The 17,473-nt window shown below is 31.4% G+C and overlaps 1 protein-coding gene across 1 annotated transcript in view; it reads right to left on the bottom strand.

Annotated features, from left to right (window-relative positions):
- Positions 1-5,470: 5,470 nt before the first annotated feature.
- LOC129217040 (cyclin-dependent kinase 4-like) overlaps positions 5,471-17,473 on the bottom strand; it is a 54,953-nt gene continuing 42,950 nt past the window's right edge. Inside the window, exons 3-9 of the mRNA XM_054851277.1 lie at positions 16,648-16,789; positions 13,073-13,240; positions 12,772-12,881; positions 12,423-12,473; positions 11,293-11,428; positions 7,766-7,918; positions 5,471-5,783 (exon numbers count right to left, since the gene is read on the bottom strand). Coding sequence (XP_054707252.1) covers positions 5,775-5,783; positions 7,766-7,918; positions 11,293-11,428; positions 12,423-12,473; positions 12,772-12,881; positions 13,073-13,240; positions 16,648-16,789 — 769 coding nt within the window. The 3' untranslated portion in view covers positions 5,471-5,774. The remainder of the gene's footprint in view (positions 5,784-7,765; positions 7,919-11,292; positions 11,429-12,422; positions 12,474-12,771; positions 12,882-13,072; positions 13,241-16,647; positions 16,790-17,473) is intronic.

Below are 17,473 nucleotides of genomic sequence, written 5' to 3'. Positions count from 1 at the left end.
GTCTCTGCAATTAGTCAAATTTACACAGGAACTAACATATAAATAAAGTAGAAAAGGAGATTTCACATTGCGCCCTCGTCATTTGTAGAAGTTCCTTTCTGATATTCTTGCTGAAGTAAAGCAATTTTTTCACTGCCCTGCCCGTCTCCCTGGTCCCTATAACTGGGGAAGTGCTGTGCAAAATCATTGCTCATCATGTTTTTATTTTATTTTAGAGTGAGTTCTAGAATTTTTTTACGAGCTTTCTTGGGTTGTCTTTTTTTTTTTCTTCAGACATTAAGTTACAGCATTTTTCAAACTTTGATTTGGAAATCATGCAGCCCTCATACTTTTTCATCTGTGCCTGTGCACAGACTGACAGAGAGTTAGTCCAGCCCTGACAGTTTGTTGCATCATCCAGAGACTGCAGTTTTGCCCCTATTTTGGGCTTGTCAATCTGGAATAGCCAATAGCCATAAGAGAGCTGAAGGCAAGAAACCTCATAGAGAAGCCAAGTACGTCTTCACACTAGTAGTACAAATTATTCCAGCATACCAGTCCGAGCTCCACAAAAATGGTACAGTTACAGCTCTATCTTAGTCATTTGCAGCACCTAAAATTTTTTTACACTTCAAGAATGGTTGCGCCCATGTATATAACCAGACCAGCTGACATGTTAAAAATTGGTGTGCAACAGCTTTGGAGTTAATAATAAGTGAAGTGGTACAGCTACATAAAAAAAAAAGTTTCAAGAAGATAGCCACATAAAGTCAGTTTTCTCACATGAGCTCTTAATGCTTTCTGCAATTCAAAATTATAGTAATTTAGTTCAATTGATTTCAAAAATAAAAGCTACTGATAGCTGAATGATCTACCTCCTTTGAACTTTTCTTTTTTAAATTGAAATTTATTGTTCAAAAATCTATTAAAATTACTATTCATTAACATATTCACAGTAACGACTGTGTATGATTTAATCCGCTAAATTGAACATATTTTTCATATTGTTTAGTTGTTCATACAAGTAGCTTAAATTTAGATTTTTAAATGTTTATAATAGTTATTCCAAGCATTGTGCATGTTCATAAACTTGCTCAAAGGTTTTTTTTTTAAATTTTAATTACAGCATGTCATAGTTCATTTTACAACAGTGCAGTATTTATGCCCAAGGAATTAACTGTAATTAAAACACTAATTAGAGTCAATTCTCGAAACCATGTTAAATCGGGGCAATTCTCAAAATAAAGAACAGAAATTTGTAAAAAATATTTTGTCTTGGACTGATAAAAATCCAAGAACAGCCTTGCTTAAGCGATATGTTGATTTAAATGGTTTTCTAATGTTGCTAATAGTATAACTAATCATTCATAAACTTATTTTGGGTCAAATCATTATATTATACTTACCAAAGTCTGTCGTCCGGAAATAATGTCAAAAAATAAATGAATTAATTACAAAAAAAAAAAATACTATCATAAGTAGTATTTTATGTGCTTCGAAACATGCTTTTAAAATATAAATAAAGGTCATACATGCATACAAAATTATTTTATTTATCCATTGAAATATGCTGAGGTACACAACAAGAGGTAGAAAATTATTTGGCAGTATGAAGTATAATTATGTTAACATCAACACTGAGAAACAAGTTGAATATGGGTTTAAAATGTAAAAGTTTTAAGTTAGTTCAACATTTCACGAATAAATAACATGTTTTAGATTAAATATTTTAAGAAACAATTAGCATCTAAGATCAGTTTTACAAAAATAATTATTGCTAAAGATGCAAATTAACATAAAAATGGATGTTTATGCACTACACATAAAATGCCGAAGTAAACAAGGGTTGAGAAAGAAAATAATAAAAATAAACACAGGAAATAAAGGAATCAAGAGGTAAAAATTCCAAAATAATAACTTAAATAAATTAGTATAAGCATTCCTTCCAACATATTTTAAAAGTTGTATAATAAAATATTACCTTTGAATCCACAAAAAGATCTAAGGTTAAAATATATTTACATCTTACATTGATAAAGCATATTGAACACAAAGGTTTAAGGAGTGGATGAAAAAAAAATAATAATAATGATAAAATAACAGGCATTCTCTATAAAACTGCAACATTCAATTCAATAAGTTAACTTCTGTGTGATCAATATATATTGACAAACTTCTTATGAGTCCAAGTGGAAAATAAGATGAAACAAGAACTTAGTCCAGAAGTAAATGAATCCACATTCTTGTTCGACAAAATGGATTGAGCAGCATTAGCTGCATTTCTCTTTTTTCAGTAGATACTTCAGAGTAAATTTTTGAAACATGTATGGGTAATCAATCTAAAATCTATAAGTAATAACTCATTTTAAAACTCAACGCTTCAACCGTGAACTGCAAGTAGTACTGCAGCTAGTACGGGAGTCTCAAAAACTGTAAATACATTCACATTTAAATAAAACATTAGCAAGTACTTCTTAAATACTCAATAAGATACAGCTGATGACAATTAGGCTATAATAAATATTGATGTATGAAAGTTTTGAGTAAACTAATCCCTCTAAAAATACTCATTTTCAACATTATCTCATCAACTCTTAGAAGTCAGGGTCTTTTAAATCAATGTTTTTCACCTAATCGGGCACTGGTAAGATAGTACCCACTGGTAAATCATTAATAAGAAAATCTGCATATTATAGTTTTTGCCCCTTGCAAGTACTCCCTAAATGGTTTTTCGTCACACCCTCAAGCAGAGGTGGTTACAGAATATCATTTTAGGGAGACTGGGTAATGTTGAAAAATGACTCCCTCACCCCATGAACGAACCTATGTTTCTGGGAACGAAAGAGTTCTGAAACTGCTTGGGTGCAATAAAAAACACTAAATTGGCCACCCATAGCGCATAAACATTACTGATTAATTTCAAGAGCAAGTATAAGTAGTAGTATTTAAAATACTGACTTTCAAAAATAAATAATGAATTGTACTGAAATCCTATACTTTTATTCATTAACTGTTTGAACACAATGTGGGACGTATAATAATGTCGATGGTTTAGGAGGGGGGGATCATGACCCCATGCAGTGGAGCAGCAAAAGGGGGTGTACCCCTTTCTCGGGGCCTTGGGTTTAACATTACTGCCAATCCTAATACAGCAGTTTATGCAAATGTAAGAACTTCTGATCAAAATATTCCCTTCAGAAGGTAATTCTGGCTGCGCTAGTGCCCCCATGACTCTCTCTTTGTATCTGCCCCTGCCCTCAAGTGACTTTAACCCCCCAAAAGAAGAAGGTTTGACCTTTTATTTGTGTATAACGTCATAGCTCACTTTAGCTTTCAGTGAAATGTATAATACCTAGATTTTTAAAAACCTTTCATAATTCTAGCTTAAATATTTTGTAGCAAAGACCACTCTTTGGATTCCTCTCTAAAGGTGTTTTTGAATATTAGAAGTATAGATGTTTTAAAACCAAGCAGCTAATTCATAATTATTGGGATTTTTATAAGTCAAATTGCTCTTTGCAGCATCATTAGGAAGCATGACCAGTAGAAAGATTGCAGCATTCTTCTTTTCTGAATTAACAATGCACAGATATTGTGCATATACACTGGATTTGTGGTACATTATCAATTAGATAGCTACAAAATACTAACATATTATGACTATATACAGTCCAGTCTCGATAAGTCGAAGCTCTATAACTCAAATATTAATTTATTTCAAAGTTTTTATTAGGTCCCAAACTCACGAAAAGGTAGTGGGAACTTCCCACAACTCAAACTATTAATACCTTGAAGGGTTTACCAAGTCCCTAAGGACTGCAAGTTATCGAGAGTTGACTGTTTCCAAAATATGGCAAAAGGAAATTACTACTAAATCAACACTAAAATTATTATTTGAGATTAGAAGTACTTGAGTAAATAAGATAAAGCATTCACATAGAACAAACTCAATGCATAATGAAGTTCACCCAAAATATTTTCTCAATAATCTACTTTCATTGAAATAAATAAGGTTTCTAAAAAAGTCTCATGAACAGGACAAAGATTGTTATTGTTTTATGATTATTAAAATGCAAAACAAAATGTGTTCAACAATCATATGGCACTGTTTTTAATCTAAATTCAAAGCTAGATTATTGTAACCTTTTAGCAACTTTAAAGTAATTACAACACCTCTGAAGCATAACAGTAAATGTTAAAACACATTTGGTAATAATTTCGCACATCACATTTTTATGAAAAAATACACTAATTTAGATGCAATTAAGACTAACATAAGTATTGTAATACAGTAGTCCACACTTAAACTTTTTTTCGGCAGAAAAATGAAGAAAAATAAAACTAACAGATAAAAGTGATCACAAAAACACAATTTTAAAGTGAAATGGATAGAAAAGACAAGGACCAGACTACTTAGAAAACATTAACTCATTGATAACATTTACTGTGAACAACACAATCAGCAAGGCAGAATTGTATTTTACATTTTTACTTTAATAAATATATTTCAAGAAAATGAAGCATCTTTCTGACACAAATGGGCGATTTAAGAAAAAATATTTAAATATGAAGTAGGATATTAAACTAATCAAAATAAAACAATAAAACTGAAATCAAAGCAATCACAATGAAGAAAGCTTTATCCCAAAAATTTACATAAATTAAAGGTATATTTATTGTGAGAAATTTGAGATCAATCAAGTCAAATTCTTTTGTGATAAAAAAAAAAAAAATACATAAATACACAACTTAAGTCAAGTGTAATAACTTGAATAAGTTAGAAGTCAAATAAAATAATAAAATATAAACAATTCTATAATAGGTCATTACTTTAATGTATGAAGTTCAACAAATAATTACAGTGTCAAGAGATCACATGATTATGCCTACAGGGTTCAGAATTTAATAAATATGGTTTGCTTGAATTCATTTTAAAATTGCAGTTTTACAGAATTGGTACAAAAACATAGCAAATAACATAATACCAACAATCATTTCAAATTAAATAAATCAAGGTTTTAGGATAACATTATCTAAGTGAATTAAAAAAGGTAGAGGAGGGGGGGGGAGCAGATTTTTTTTATGATGCAACTTTCAAACATATTCTGATAACATTTAATTAATCAAAAAACTCAACAAAAATATCAAATACAATGCAAGTTATGAAACTTTTATATTTCAAAAACAGCTAAGTCAATTAATGAAAAAGGTGATAAAGCAAGCAAATGTAATAAAATGTTTGTTGATGAAGGAGGGAGGGGATCTTTAAAATGAATTTGATATTTAAGAAAATGAATAATTTAAATGTCAACAGCAATTAAGCAATACAAATAGTTACGTTGTTGTTTTTTTTTATATATATCAATAACAATTATAAATTGTACAGTTCTGTAAAAAGCAAGGTTTTTTTTTTTCTCACCTTATGAACCTCTTACTAAAATGTAATGAAACTACAATTTCTATATAAATTAAAAACATTAAAAATGTTCAGAGATTACAACACTTAGGTTCCCAAACTCCAATTTGATTAATTATTGCATTTACATGCATGTGGACATGGTTTTTGTTGAGCAAATTCATTGTGAAGATTCCAAAATTTTGCTAGTCCCTTGGTTGGAAAATTTGGAGTTTGTTTGAAATTTTCTTTATACAAACTATCATTTTAGTTAAATATTTTTCACAAAGAAAACAGGGAAACATACATATGATTTTTTAAGGCACAAAACTTGTTAGATATAGAAGTTTTCAAACATCATGACTTATCTTTTTCTTCTTCTATATTTTCTTAAAATGACCTATGAAATCTAAAGTGAAGAAAAAAAGCAGTAGCATCAGTAAACACTGCAGTACAGAAATAAAAGAACACTAAATACGCATAGCTAAAATATAACCAATCCATCTCTGCGGATATGTAGATCCGGGCCTGACTACATTGCCTGAAAAGGGGATCTTCCATTTTTATGTTTAACAGGTTTTTGAGGTATTCGATAAAATTAGGGTTTTCCTGTCATCGTATGATATGCAAATGTAAGATTTGAAAATTCAAAATTTTACGAAGTAACTAGTGATCAGAAGACACTTTTAACATTTTAACTTTAGTTGTCTTGATTTTTTTAAAATGAAAACAATAAGGCAATCTTTTAGCATTAAGCTAAAAGGTTACGTGCAGAGAAAAAAATGCAATAAGGCTGCGGCCGGAAAATCGGCTAAAGAATGTGTTCCTGTTTTCATAAAAATTTGAATTCCTATTGAAGCAATAAATGAAAATGAAAATGAGGTGATATACCAAAAATTAAAAGTGGTTTCTGGCTACTAGTTAATTTATAAAAACTTCAAATTTTCAAATTTACAGTAATATAAATCACAGTTACTGCTTCTCCCCCTTATTTTTCCAAAGGCCTCTAAAATGTGTTAAATGCTAAAGTGAGAGCTCATCTTTTCAGGGAATGTCGTGCTGTGTTCAATCATATTGATCTACAATTTAAAAAAAAAAAAATCAAAATTTGAAAAATTGGCATTTTTGGAAAGAATTCTAAAATTGATTATTATCTCAAAAATAAATATTATTATTATTTCAAAGGCTCTTGCAAGAAAAACTGAAGTCATTTTTCAAATTGTACATACCAGTTTCAAATAAAATTTTTTATAAACTCTGCATCAAAATATCGTGCTCTGTTCTGGCAATAATGCTGTTTAAAACTTTTCTCAAAAATCCCAAGAGAGAAATGGCTTGCCATCTATGGCAGGCTGTCCACTAACTTATTTTTGACTGAATTTTAACATGAGTTAAATTCAGAAACTTCCGAGACTATGAAACAAAATTTTCTCCTCTTCTGCCTGAATTGACATGGGCTACACCAGTAGAAATATCATCTATGGTAAAATGGTGAAAAACTCATTCAAATGCTAAAACAGATAATCTATGCCAGTGATTCTTAACCTTTTCACCCCTAAGTGTCCTTACAATAGAAAAAATGTTTTCACAACAATTATATTAGATGAAACAAGCTTAATCCACAAGTTTTCTTTACAAAATTTAATTACAACTTTAAAAATGACACACATAAATTTTCACTAGCTGTTTTGACCACATGAAAACTGCTCCAAGACTTCAAGTTGGAAATCACAGACATATGTATCATTTTTTAAAATAAAAATCAAGAAAGTTTTAAGATGGAAAACGCCGATTGTTGCAATAGTTGATTGATAAAATAAAAACCATTATATTCAATTTAGTGTCATGAGATTTGCAACAATTCTGAATCTGTAAGTTAAAGAATTATACACAACTCTACTCATAAATGCATATCAACTCATACAATATACATAAATAAATAGATAAAATACATTTCAAAAATTATAAATAAATAAATGAAAAAAAGGAAGGATTTACTATATCAATGATTTTTTCGGAAACACCACATGTTTTAAGAATTACAAAAACTGGATGAATGAATAATTAAAAACCAATTTGAATGCTTTGAAAATATTCATTAAAATAAGTAAGTGGCATGATTATTTTTCATATGCTTACCTTTACTGTCCCTTTATAGAGAAAACAATTTTTATGGATCATAATAATAGCAAACAATAATGTGAGAAAAATGCATACATTAGGATTTTAAAAGATTGGAAAAAACTTCTCCATTAAAGAAATTAAAAATTTATCCTTTGGTTCCCTTAAGAACTGAATTTTAAAGTAACACTCTTCTTAAAGATTTTAATCAATTACACAGCCATTTGAAATATTATTCAATACCCTCAAATTATAGTTAAATGCACTTACTTTATAAAACCTAGAAGCTTTCGGATGTTGGGTATTATTTTGTAGAGTATCTTTGATGCAAGAAGGTGGATTCATTTCAAAATCTCTAAAATATGGATGTTTCATGGCTGCAGCACAAGATATTCGTTGAACTGGATCGTAGCATACCATTTTCTAAGCAGAGAAATATAAGTTGATAACAGCAATGAAGACTTTTTATTTTTTATTTTTATATTATAAATTTGAAAAGAGGTAATTACTATCTACTAGGAATTTCACAGACATATTAAACAGGGATAATCTGTTAATATAAATTGCGATGACAAAGATGCAATCATTTTATATTAATAGACCAGGTTTTCTTCACATATGTCTAGCACTGCATTTGCAGCAGAGTTAATTCATAATATATTAACATTAGCCTCCTTTCCATTCATCCAAAATTCCTTTTTGTTGGAAATAACATAACTAACAAACAAATTTCAGTTTTTGCACTGAAAAAGAGTTTTTTTCCCTCTCCAATCTGAAGTTAGTTACAGAATTTTCTCCTATTGTTTCAAATAAAATTTATCTTGCTATGCCATATACAGAACTCTCTTCTTATAGTTGCTCAGGGGCATCCTGAATGGAGGTCACAGTGATCACCCCCAAAGTGATTCAGCAAATTTTGCTTAACAATTCGGCAAATTTGGAGGCTATTGCAACATTGAGATTTTTTTTTCATTTTTAAATTTACCAAATTGCTTTTTGATGATCCTTCTTGTTAGATCCTTTTTGTTTATGAAATGTGTGCATGCTCTTATTTTATTATTCAGTAAGATTGGAAGATCACTTGGCAAATTGAGAATTTTCCCTCTACCAAAAATTTTAGATTGGGACACCCCTGTAGATGTTATTTGCATTTCTTTTAAAAATTCTTAATTTTTCCTAATTAAAACATTAACAAAAAAGTAAAAATTACTAATTCTCTAAAAATGCATTTACTTTGATTGAGAAAATTAACAAACATGCCTTTTTTGTCTTATTTATTTTTGTAGATGGTATATAAATTGTGTAGTTTCATTTTCAAAACAGGAAGTTACGTAAAAGCTGAAACAATAAGAGGAATGAAAATAGTTATGGCAACCTTATAATTTAAAATATGCAAATTAAATCCTACATGTGTTTCAGGTTTATGAGAAACTCCTTTTCAATGCAAAAGATTTGAGTTTTTGGATGGGAAGACATCCATAGAAAAACTGTTTTGTCTTTTTTGATTTTAGACTTCTTTTATACAAATCATTTCTAGCATCACAATCATATCATATTTAAATCCAATGATTGTAACAGCAAAAAGAAATTCACATTTAATTATTTCTACAGTAAATTACAATATGATACAAACAATCTTAACAGTAAATGTTTATCCATAGATATTTATAGTTTAGCTAATCCAAGTATTGAGAATGATTTAGAAGCATTTTTCAAATTTACAATTTGTCATCCAGCAGACCATTAGCAAGTCTAGCATGAGTCTTTCAATTAAAAAAAAAAATTCAGTTTTTATTTTTTAAAAATTGACTCTAAACTTTTAATAGGATTTGGATTGAAGAGATTTACCAGCATCAATCTACTATTTGCTCATACTATTGCAGTACAAAAAAAAAAGACTAACTTTATACAGTTGTTGCAAGGGGACAAATTGTTCTTGATTGTGCAATCACATGACAAATTTTTTTGGAATTGAATGCAATGCAAAATTTTGAATGCTAAAAAATAGTCCTGATCATACATGTGCTGTTAAATATCTCAATGCCAACCTGGTAACATCTTTCAGCGGAGTTTGACCAAACCAAAGTAATGCCCAGGTCTTGGTAAAGGTGCCCCCTCTCACAATAAAATCCGCACTTTTTCAAAGTAGATATTACTATTGAAAAAAGGAAGAAAAGAAGAAATGTATCCTATTTTGGTGCCTCTAAGGTTATGGAGCTCTGGTCCATGGACCCCCAGCACTGTGTGTTAATCAGGCCCTACCTCTCATGATCTTTTCAAACACTATTGCGGGTACGACAGCTATGATAAATTTCAAGGAGGAACAAAATAATTAGATGTTGACTTTACTAATGTTCACAGTACCTTCAAAGTCGTTTGTATTTATTTCCAAGGAGTTTTGAATCTGATAACTTAAAATTATATTTGAATATAAAATTATTTTTTATTCGAATATTCTTTCACAGCATGAAGACCAACAATGGCCAACAGTGACAGATGAAAATTAGGGGGACTTTGTATGAATAAATTTAGCGATAAAGTTTGAGCACAAATGAGATTTTCAAAACATATGTCAGAATTTCTTAAATTGAGCTGTATAGAAATTCACATTTGGAAATTGCGATTTTACTATTTTTACTTTTTAAAGTAAAAAACAAATAGAACTTTAAGGTTTGAAAACAATTGTTTCACATATAAATGTTTCCCAACATAAGTTTCTCTTGTAAGTGAAATTAAATGTCACTTGAAGCAAGTTCAATGAAAAACTAACAACTATTTACAGAACTTTTGAGCAATAAAAGTTTTAAAAAGGAAAGGAAACAAACATGCTTTAAAACATATCGGAGACAGACAATTATTATAGTCGTACATTAAAAAGTGTTGTTCTTACAATGACAATTGTTTTACCATAGGGATTTTTCTCAAGATTTTAATCATTGAACATTTCCTTTTCGGGGGAATGTTGTTATTTTGATGAAAATTCGGGAGATATTTACTTTATTAGGGTTTTTGCAGGTTCGTTCACAGAAGTTTTGGTGCCTGTCACAAATGACTTTTATGGGGCTACCTCCATATTGATTACCCCTACATTTCACCTCACGTTTAAAAAATATTGGGCCCCCTTCAGGTTTGGGTCCGAGCCAACAGGTCTCTTCTCCCCCCCCCCCTCCGTGCATGCCTCTGGGTGTTTGTGAGAAGGCATCAAAATTCAGGAGTCCCCCTATCTAATCGTGAGAGTTGGCAATTATGTCATTGAAATGATATCTTGCTTCAGATTCTCAGTTAAAAAAGAAAGTTATGTTGAAGCAAATATTTTTATAGCTAGGACAATTCTTTTTCATACATTTTAAACAAGCTGGCTTTTTTGTCGGATGGTTGGTGTGGTGTTTTATGGCATTGCCCTTCTGTGCCATGGTCCCCAGTTCTGACCAGGGGTGGCCAGTTGGTGGATTTTTGAGTTGCAGAAACCCCATGTCGTACGATTATGGGGCATGCAAAAGATCCCTTGGGTATTTGTTTGGCTTTGAATGCCCTTGGCTAAATAAACACTGAGTGCAGTTTTGCATAGAAGAGAGTCCAGATGCTTCCATCCGGTGGAAATTGAGCTCCAAAATAATCTGCCACTGATATTCGCACCTTAGTGGTGGCACATGAAAGACTGGATGTCATGTGGGGTGATCACACTCGGTCTGCAATAGGCTAAATAGTCTAACACAGCCCCATTAGAAAGAAAGAAAATACATTTTAAACAGTTAACACAGTACATTGTTGCTGCCTATGAGCTATAAAACACTTACTTTTAACAAATCAGCACCATCAGAACAAATTTCTGGAACAACATCTCTAAAAGGTACGCCTTTGTAAAATTTGAAAGTAGTCCATGGAAGAGATACATCTAGTGGCCAGTCAGATTGTGAAGGACTACCAACAACCCTGAAGTAAAAATCAAGGAAATAATCAATTCACTTCAAGAACAGACATTTAACTTGAAAAAAAAAAAAAAAATTTCAAAATTTATTTTGATGTAAAAAGCAAGAGTATGAATGATCAAAATCAATGTTAAGAATGAAAATGTAGTTCCTAATAAATAAGGAGATCATAGAATGTGTGTCAAATTTAATTCCTTTGTTGAAACAAAAGTAAAAATGGAAGTTTCTTTTGCAAGAACAGACATCTTTCTGATGAGTGTAGTTAGTATGAACTTTCGGAACAATATCTTGAAAAACTACACCTTTGTAAAATTTAAAAGAAGCCTATGAACGAGATACATCTTCTAGCCATTCAGATGCGAAGGGCTACAGTTGTGCCACAGAGAGATGGCGGATAATCTGAAAGCGGAAGCAGAACACTTAATTTTGTAACAGGTAGGATCAATGAGACTAGGCAACCAGTCAAGGTTTTAGTGCTGACCAAGGTTTTAGTTCTTGCTAATCCCTCCAATTACAAAATGAAGCGATTTGTATCAACTTCCAGTTCATCCGCCATCTCTCCATGCCACATGTAAAAATTGAGCAGCTTTTAAGGAAATTAACAATTGTTTTTATTTAACAGTTTAGCATCTAAACATCTAGGTTCACAACTTTTTTTATGATATTTAACTTTGTCCAGCTCCCTCCTTCAACCATTTTATCGCTTGGTGTAACAAGCAAACTTAAGAATAATAAACTTTTCCACATTTCTTTTCACAATTTCAAAGAATTAAAATATAAAAGAAATAAAATTCATTCCTTGGCCAAAAGGAAACATTGGGATAATGCTGCAATATAAGGATAAAATTAAAATTAAAAAAAAAAAGAACAAATATGCATATGAAAATTAGAAATAAAGGAATAACATAAAACTATTTTATATATCAAACTTCTATTGGTTAAAATAATAGCTTTTTTTAAATCAAGCATGACAAAATGATTTACATTTGAATACTTACTCAAAAATTTTTGCTAATTGATCTACCTCATTTTCACCAGGAAACAAAGGTCTAAAAGATAATAAAATCCAGGTAAAGAATAAAGAAACTGATGACATGAAAATACAATTTTTGTAAACATATCAATTACACAATTAATTCTATTTAAGACAGAACTTAGTTTAAAATGTCTTATATGATTCAGATGAATTTTAAAATTTATTTCATTTGGTAAGGGAAGATAAAATTCTTAACTTTTGTGACACAGCCTTTTCATAGGTTCTATTGAGCACATAAAAGGGTTTTCAAAAAGTTAAACAAGAAGTACTTATTCATACATATTTTATGTTAGATAATTATAAACAATTACTTTCTCCTATAGAGCTCTGCAAGGATGCATCCACAACTCCAGACATCTACTGCAGTACCATAGGGTTGAGCCATAAGTACTTCTGGGGGACGGTACCAAAGGGTTACAACCTGAAAATATGTGTATTTAAAAAATCTGACAAAGTTTCTTTTTCTCGAGAAATAACATCTAGCTTAAAGCTTAAGTTGAACACCCTGGCCCAACTTAAGAGTCTATTATGATATTTTTTTTGGTCCCAACAGTATTGTTGTAGACAGGTTTTACTGTATATGCTTTTACAGTAAATTTTAATATTACTTACTACTGATGTTAACGTAACATTGCTGGTGTAAAGACGTGCCAAACCAAAGTCTGCTAATTTCACAATTCCTTGATTTGATATAAGAATATTTTGAGGTTTGAGATCTCTGTGTAAGACTCTATTGAAATGCAAGAAGTCAAGGCCATTAAGTAGTTGATACGTGATATCCTGGGGGAAAAATGAAAAAAAATTGAATAAAGTCAATTTATTCTACCATATTGATATTTAAAACAAAAACTAATTTTAAAGACAAGAACATCAATTTTTTTAAAGAGTAAAGATTAAAAATAAATCACAATATAAAAAGCAGATAAGTATTTATAAAGTATCTTTAAATGTTAGTTAAAGGTTTATAAGTTTCAAAGATTTTTGTTTCTTCCGAAAATTATCAAGTTTTGAAAATTAGCTAAGTGAATATCCTCTGTAAATTGCAACCAATTTTCTTCAATGAAAATAATTTAAACTCATGATATGTACACTGTACTGAAAAATAATGCTTGGAAATAAGTAATGTCTTTGTTCCTTGATGACACATGCTGATGCATAACTACTAACATTGCAAGCTGAAAATTCTGGAGACTTGACATGAATGAATTTAACTGCCAAAAACTTAAGTTCGTTTTACTGCAGGGATTTTTCACGTAATTCTAATCACTGAAAAATCCCTGTTTTGGTGGTAATGAAAAATGGAGTAGGTGGGGAAACCCCAACCAACAAGTCTACCACATGGGGTTGTTGTTGATGAAATTTCAGGAGCTATTTACTATATTAGAGAGAAGGCATCAAAATTCAGGAATCTCCCAAACAAATCGGTAGAGTGGGCAGATGTGCTGTTGTGAAGTACAGTATAAGCCTGATTTAACGATTGTCAAGGGACTGGAAAAAGTTATCATTAAATAGAAGAGCATAGACATTCAATACAGCTAAATCTAGACCAGTGAAATGCATCATTAAACTGAAGAAATCGTTAAATAGGGTATCATTAAATCGAAATTATACTGTAGCTCATTTAAGGAGGAGGGGGCTTGAGGCAGCAGGACAATTCACTCCGGCTTCAAAAAAATACTGTAGTATTCATATATAGCGTGCCCATTGTCCAGATGTTCTGATTCTATGAGGATTGTCTTGATGTTGAGAAGATTGTTCTGATTTTGTACTGAAATTAGAATTGTCACCCTGATTTGCCCTGAACTTTTGTAAAAATTTAAGATAATCAGATTAAAAGTGCTATTTTGTAGTTACGATGCTAAGATGGAACATTTTATTGGTGCTGATTAGAAACCATGATTTACTGTACACATTTTTTTAGTGACTCAAGAGTCCCCGAGTAGCATCAACTCATCGGCCGATGATCGGCCGTTCATCGAAATCCGATCAAACTTTGATCGGTCGATGATCGGCCGATGATCGGATTCCGATGAGTTTTCATCGGAAATTGCTCCAATATGTCTCATCGGCAATAGTAGAATCCGATCATCGGATTCCGATGAATTTTGCTCCCTATACCGATGAGATTTGGAGCAATATACGAGCAGTGCTGTTCCGAGGCGATGAATTTTGGATAAAAATACGATGAGATTTGGAGCAATATACGAGCAGTGCTGTTCCGAGGCGATGAATTTTGGATGAAAATACGATGAAATTTGGAGCAATATACGAGCAGTGCTGTCGTTCCGAGGCGATGAATTTAGGATGAAAATACGATGAGAAGTAGTAACAACTACGATATAGGGACAAGCAAGGAGGGAAAAAAAATAACAGTGGGAAGAGAACTTGCAGGAGGGGTATTTTCGGATGACGTCATTTGGGAATTACTTATTATATATTATTTTTTTAATAACTTGGTTAATTAATTTCTAATTTAACAACTTTTGATGAGCGTGATTCATGAGTTCAATTTTAATCGCTCTAGCCGGGAATCGAACCCTAGTCCTCTGGAATACGAGATTCATACGCTAACCACTAGACAAGTTATGCTCGCTCCATGGCGGAAAATAATGTATTAAATGGAAAATCATTTGTGGCGCCATCTATCGGGTGGTAAGGCCATGACAGATTTCTGAACGGAAAGTGAGAATTTTATTCAGTGAATATACTTATGGCGCCAGCTAGTGAAGAGTCGGAGTCGGTAATTTTGGGAGTCAGGAGTGGAATTGTTTTGGAGATAGAGAGAAATCATTCAAGAGTCGGAGTCTCATTTTGTTCGCAATTCCAGTGAGGTAATCGGCGTTTGAATCGTGGAGTTAAAGTTGAATTGATTTTGCAGCAAATTGAAGTAAACCCTTCCAAAATCCAGGAGTCGGATTCGGAGTCAAAGTTTCAGTCATTTTTAATCCGATTCTCAAACTTGAATGTTGATCCGTATAGCCTTACGTTTGATCAATAGTCGGATATTCAAATAATAAATTTTATCCTATTTTAACAGTTGGGAGATTTCCAAAAAATTTAGATTGGGAAAATTTTTATCGGAAAATTTAAACGACCTACTTTTTTTAAGATGAAATGTAACTCGGCAAATTTTCATCTGAAAATTTGATCGTTACGATCTCTTTTTCCGATGAAATGTAGCTCGGCAAATTTTCATCGGAAAATTTGATCGTTAAGATCTCTTTTTCCGATGAAATGTAGCTTAGCAAATTTTCATCGGAAAACTTGATCGTTACGATTTCGTTTTTCGATGAAATTTCGCTCGGAAAATTTTCATCGGAAAATTTGATCGTTACGATCTCTTTTTCCGATGAAATGCAGCTCGGCAAATTTTCATCGGAAAATTTGATCGTAACGATATAGTTTTCCGATAAAATGCAGCTCGACAAATTTTAATCGGAAAATTTGATCGTTACGATCTCTTTTTCCGATGAAATGTAGCTCGGCAAATTTTCATCGGAAAATTTGATCGTTACGATCTCTTTTTCCGATGAAATGTAGCTCGGCAAATTTTCATCGGAAAATTTGATCGTAACGATATAGTTTTCCGATAAAAAACAGCTCATCGAAAACCGTTCTCGGATTCTGATCGCAACGATATCAGCGTGCATTACGCGATGAGTTTAGGAGGAGTCGATGATCGGCCGAGCAAAATCCGATGAGTTAATGCTACCTGGGTCACTTTTCAGTGTCTGAGACATCCTTACATGAAAAGGTAAAAGTTAACAAGTTCTGTGCCAAAATTGTGATTTTAATTTCCAAATTCTTATTTCTTTTTTTCATTTTAAGGAAGGTATGTAAAGTTTTTAACAAATGATAGTAAAAACTAAAATAAATAAATAATAAAATTAAGGGAGGAGAAAAAATAATAATAAGAAAAAATATACCAAATACAATGCTTCATAGATTTTTCGGGCATAAAAAACGTTACTTTAAGAGTCCTGACTTTTCCGGATAACTGTCCTGATTATGGATCAAAGGTATACGGCACCCTGTTCATAGATTGCATGCATGAATTTTTATATGGAAAATGGTTCCAAGCTCATTATATTAAAATGTGCAACAAATAAAAATCATTGTATTAATATGGTATATGATCACAAATGATGTGTTTGGAAAAAAAATAAATAAATAAAAGAATAACATACTTTAATTCTTTCTGGTCCTAATCCTGGAGAAGGACATTTCTCTAGGTATGTAGATAAATCTTGGTCAACATGTTCAAATACAAGATATAACAGCATTTGCCGTTCATTTTCCAACTTGCGTCCTTGGCAAATATCTAATAACCTATTTTTCCACAAAAAAAAAGGGAACTTGAAATTTGCGCTTCAAAATAAATAAATAAACCCATAAATTTCGTTAAAATAAACAAAATTTAATAATACATAATCAACCTTTAAAAATATTAGCTATAAGAGGAAAATTCAGGAAAATAAAATACTATGTACTCTAATGTACCAATATTATTCAACATGAAATACAGAAAGCTTCCGATTATCCGTGGGCAACTTATTAGAGACCATTCGCACTTTTCAAAAAAAAATCATAATAATAAAATAAATTCAGTGTTGATAAACTGAATGTTAATAAATGTGTACATTTCAATTTTGTGCAAAATCTTCTTTTTATACATTCTTAATTCTTTTCTCCCCCTCTTTCCCAATGATATTAAACCTTCCACAGTCAACGCAATCACACTAGTTGAAACCTGCTTTTTTAAATGTACACCACTTTCTGCTTGAGATCTACAATTAACGGATTTTTAAATCTACACTATTTAGTAAACGAGTGACCGGACCAGTCTTGTTCAAAAATATTCCTCTCCTCTCCTCTGTACGTTTCTAGTGTAACCCAGTTTGATCTGTGAAAGGAAATCCGTTTGCTGGATTTGTTCGCGTACGTGTATAATCCATTTGGAAAAAGTGTACATACTTTCTTAGCTTTTACTTACTTTTACATCACCTGTTATCG

The sequence above is a fragment of the Uloborus diversus genome, chromosome 2 (genome assembly GCF_026930045.1).
Source record: "Uloborus diversus isolate 005 chromosome 2, Udiv.v.3.1, whole genome shotgun sequence".
NCBI classification, from domain to species: domain Eukaryota; kingdom Metazoa; phylum Arthropoda; class Arachnida; order Araneae; family Uloboridae; genus Uloborus; species Uloborus diversus.
This window is presented reverse-complemented; position numbering and strand designations above follow the sequence as displayed.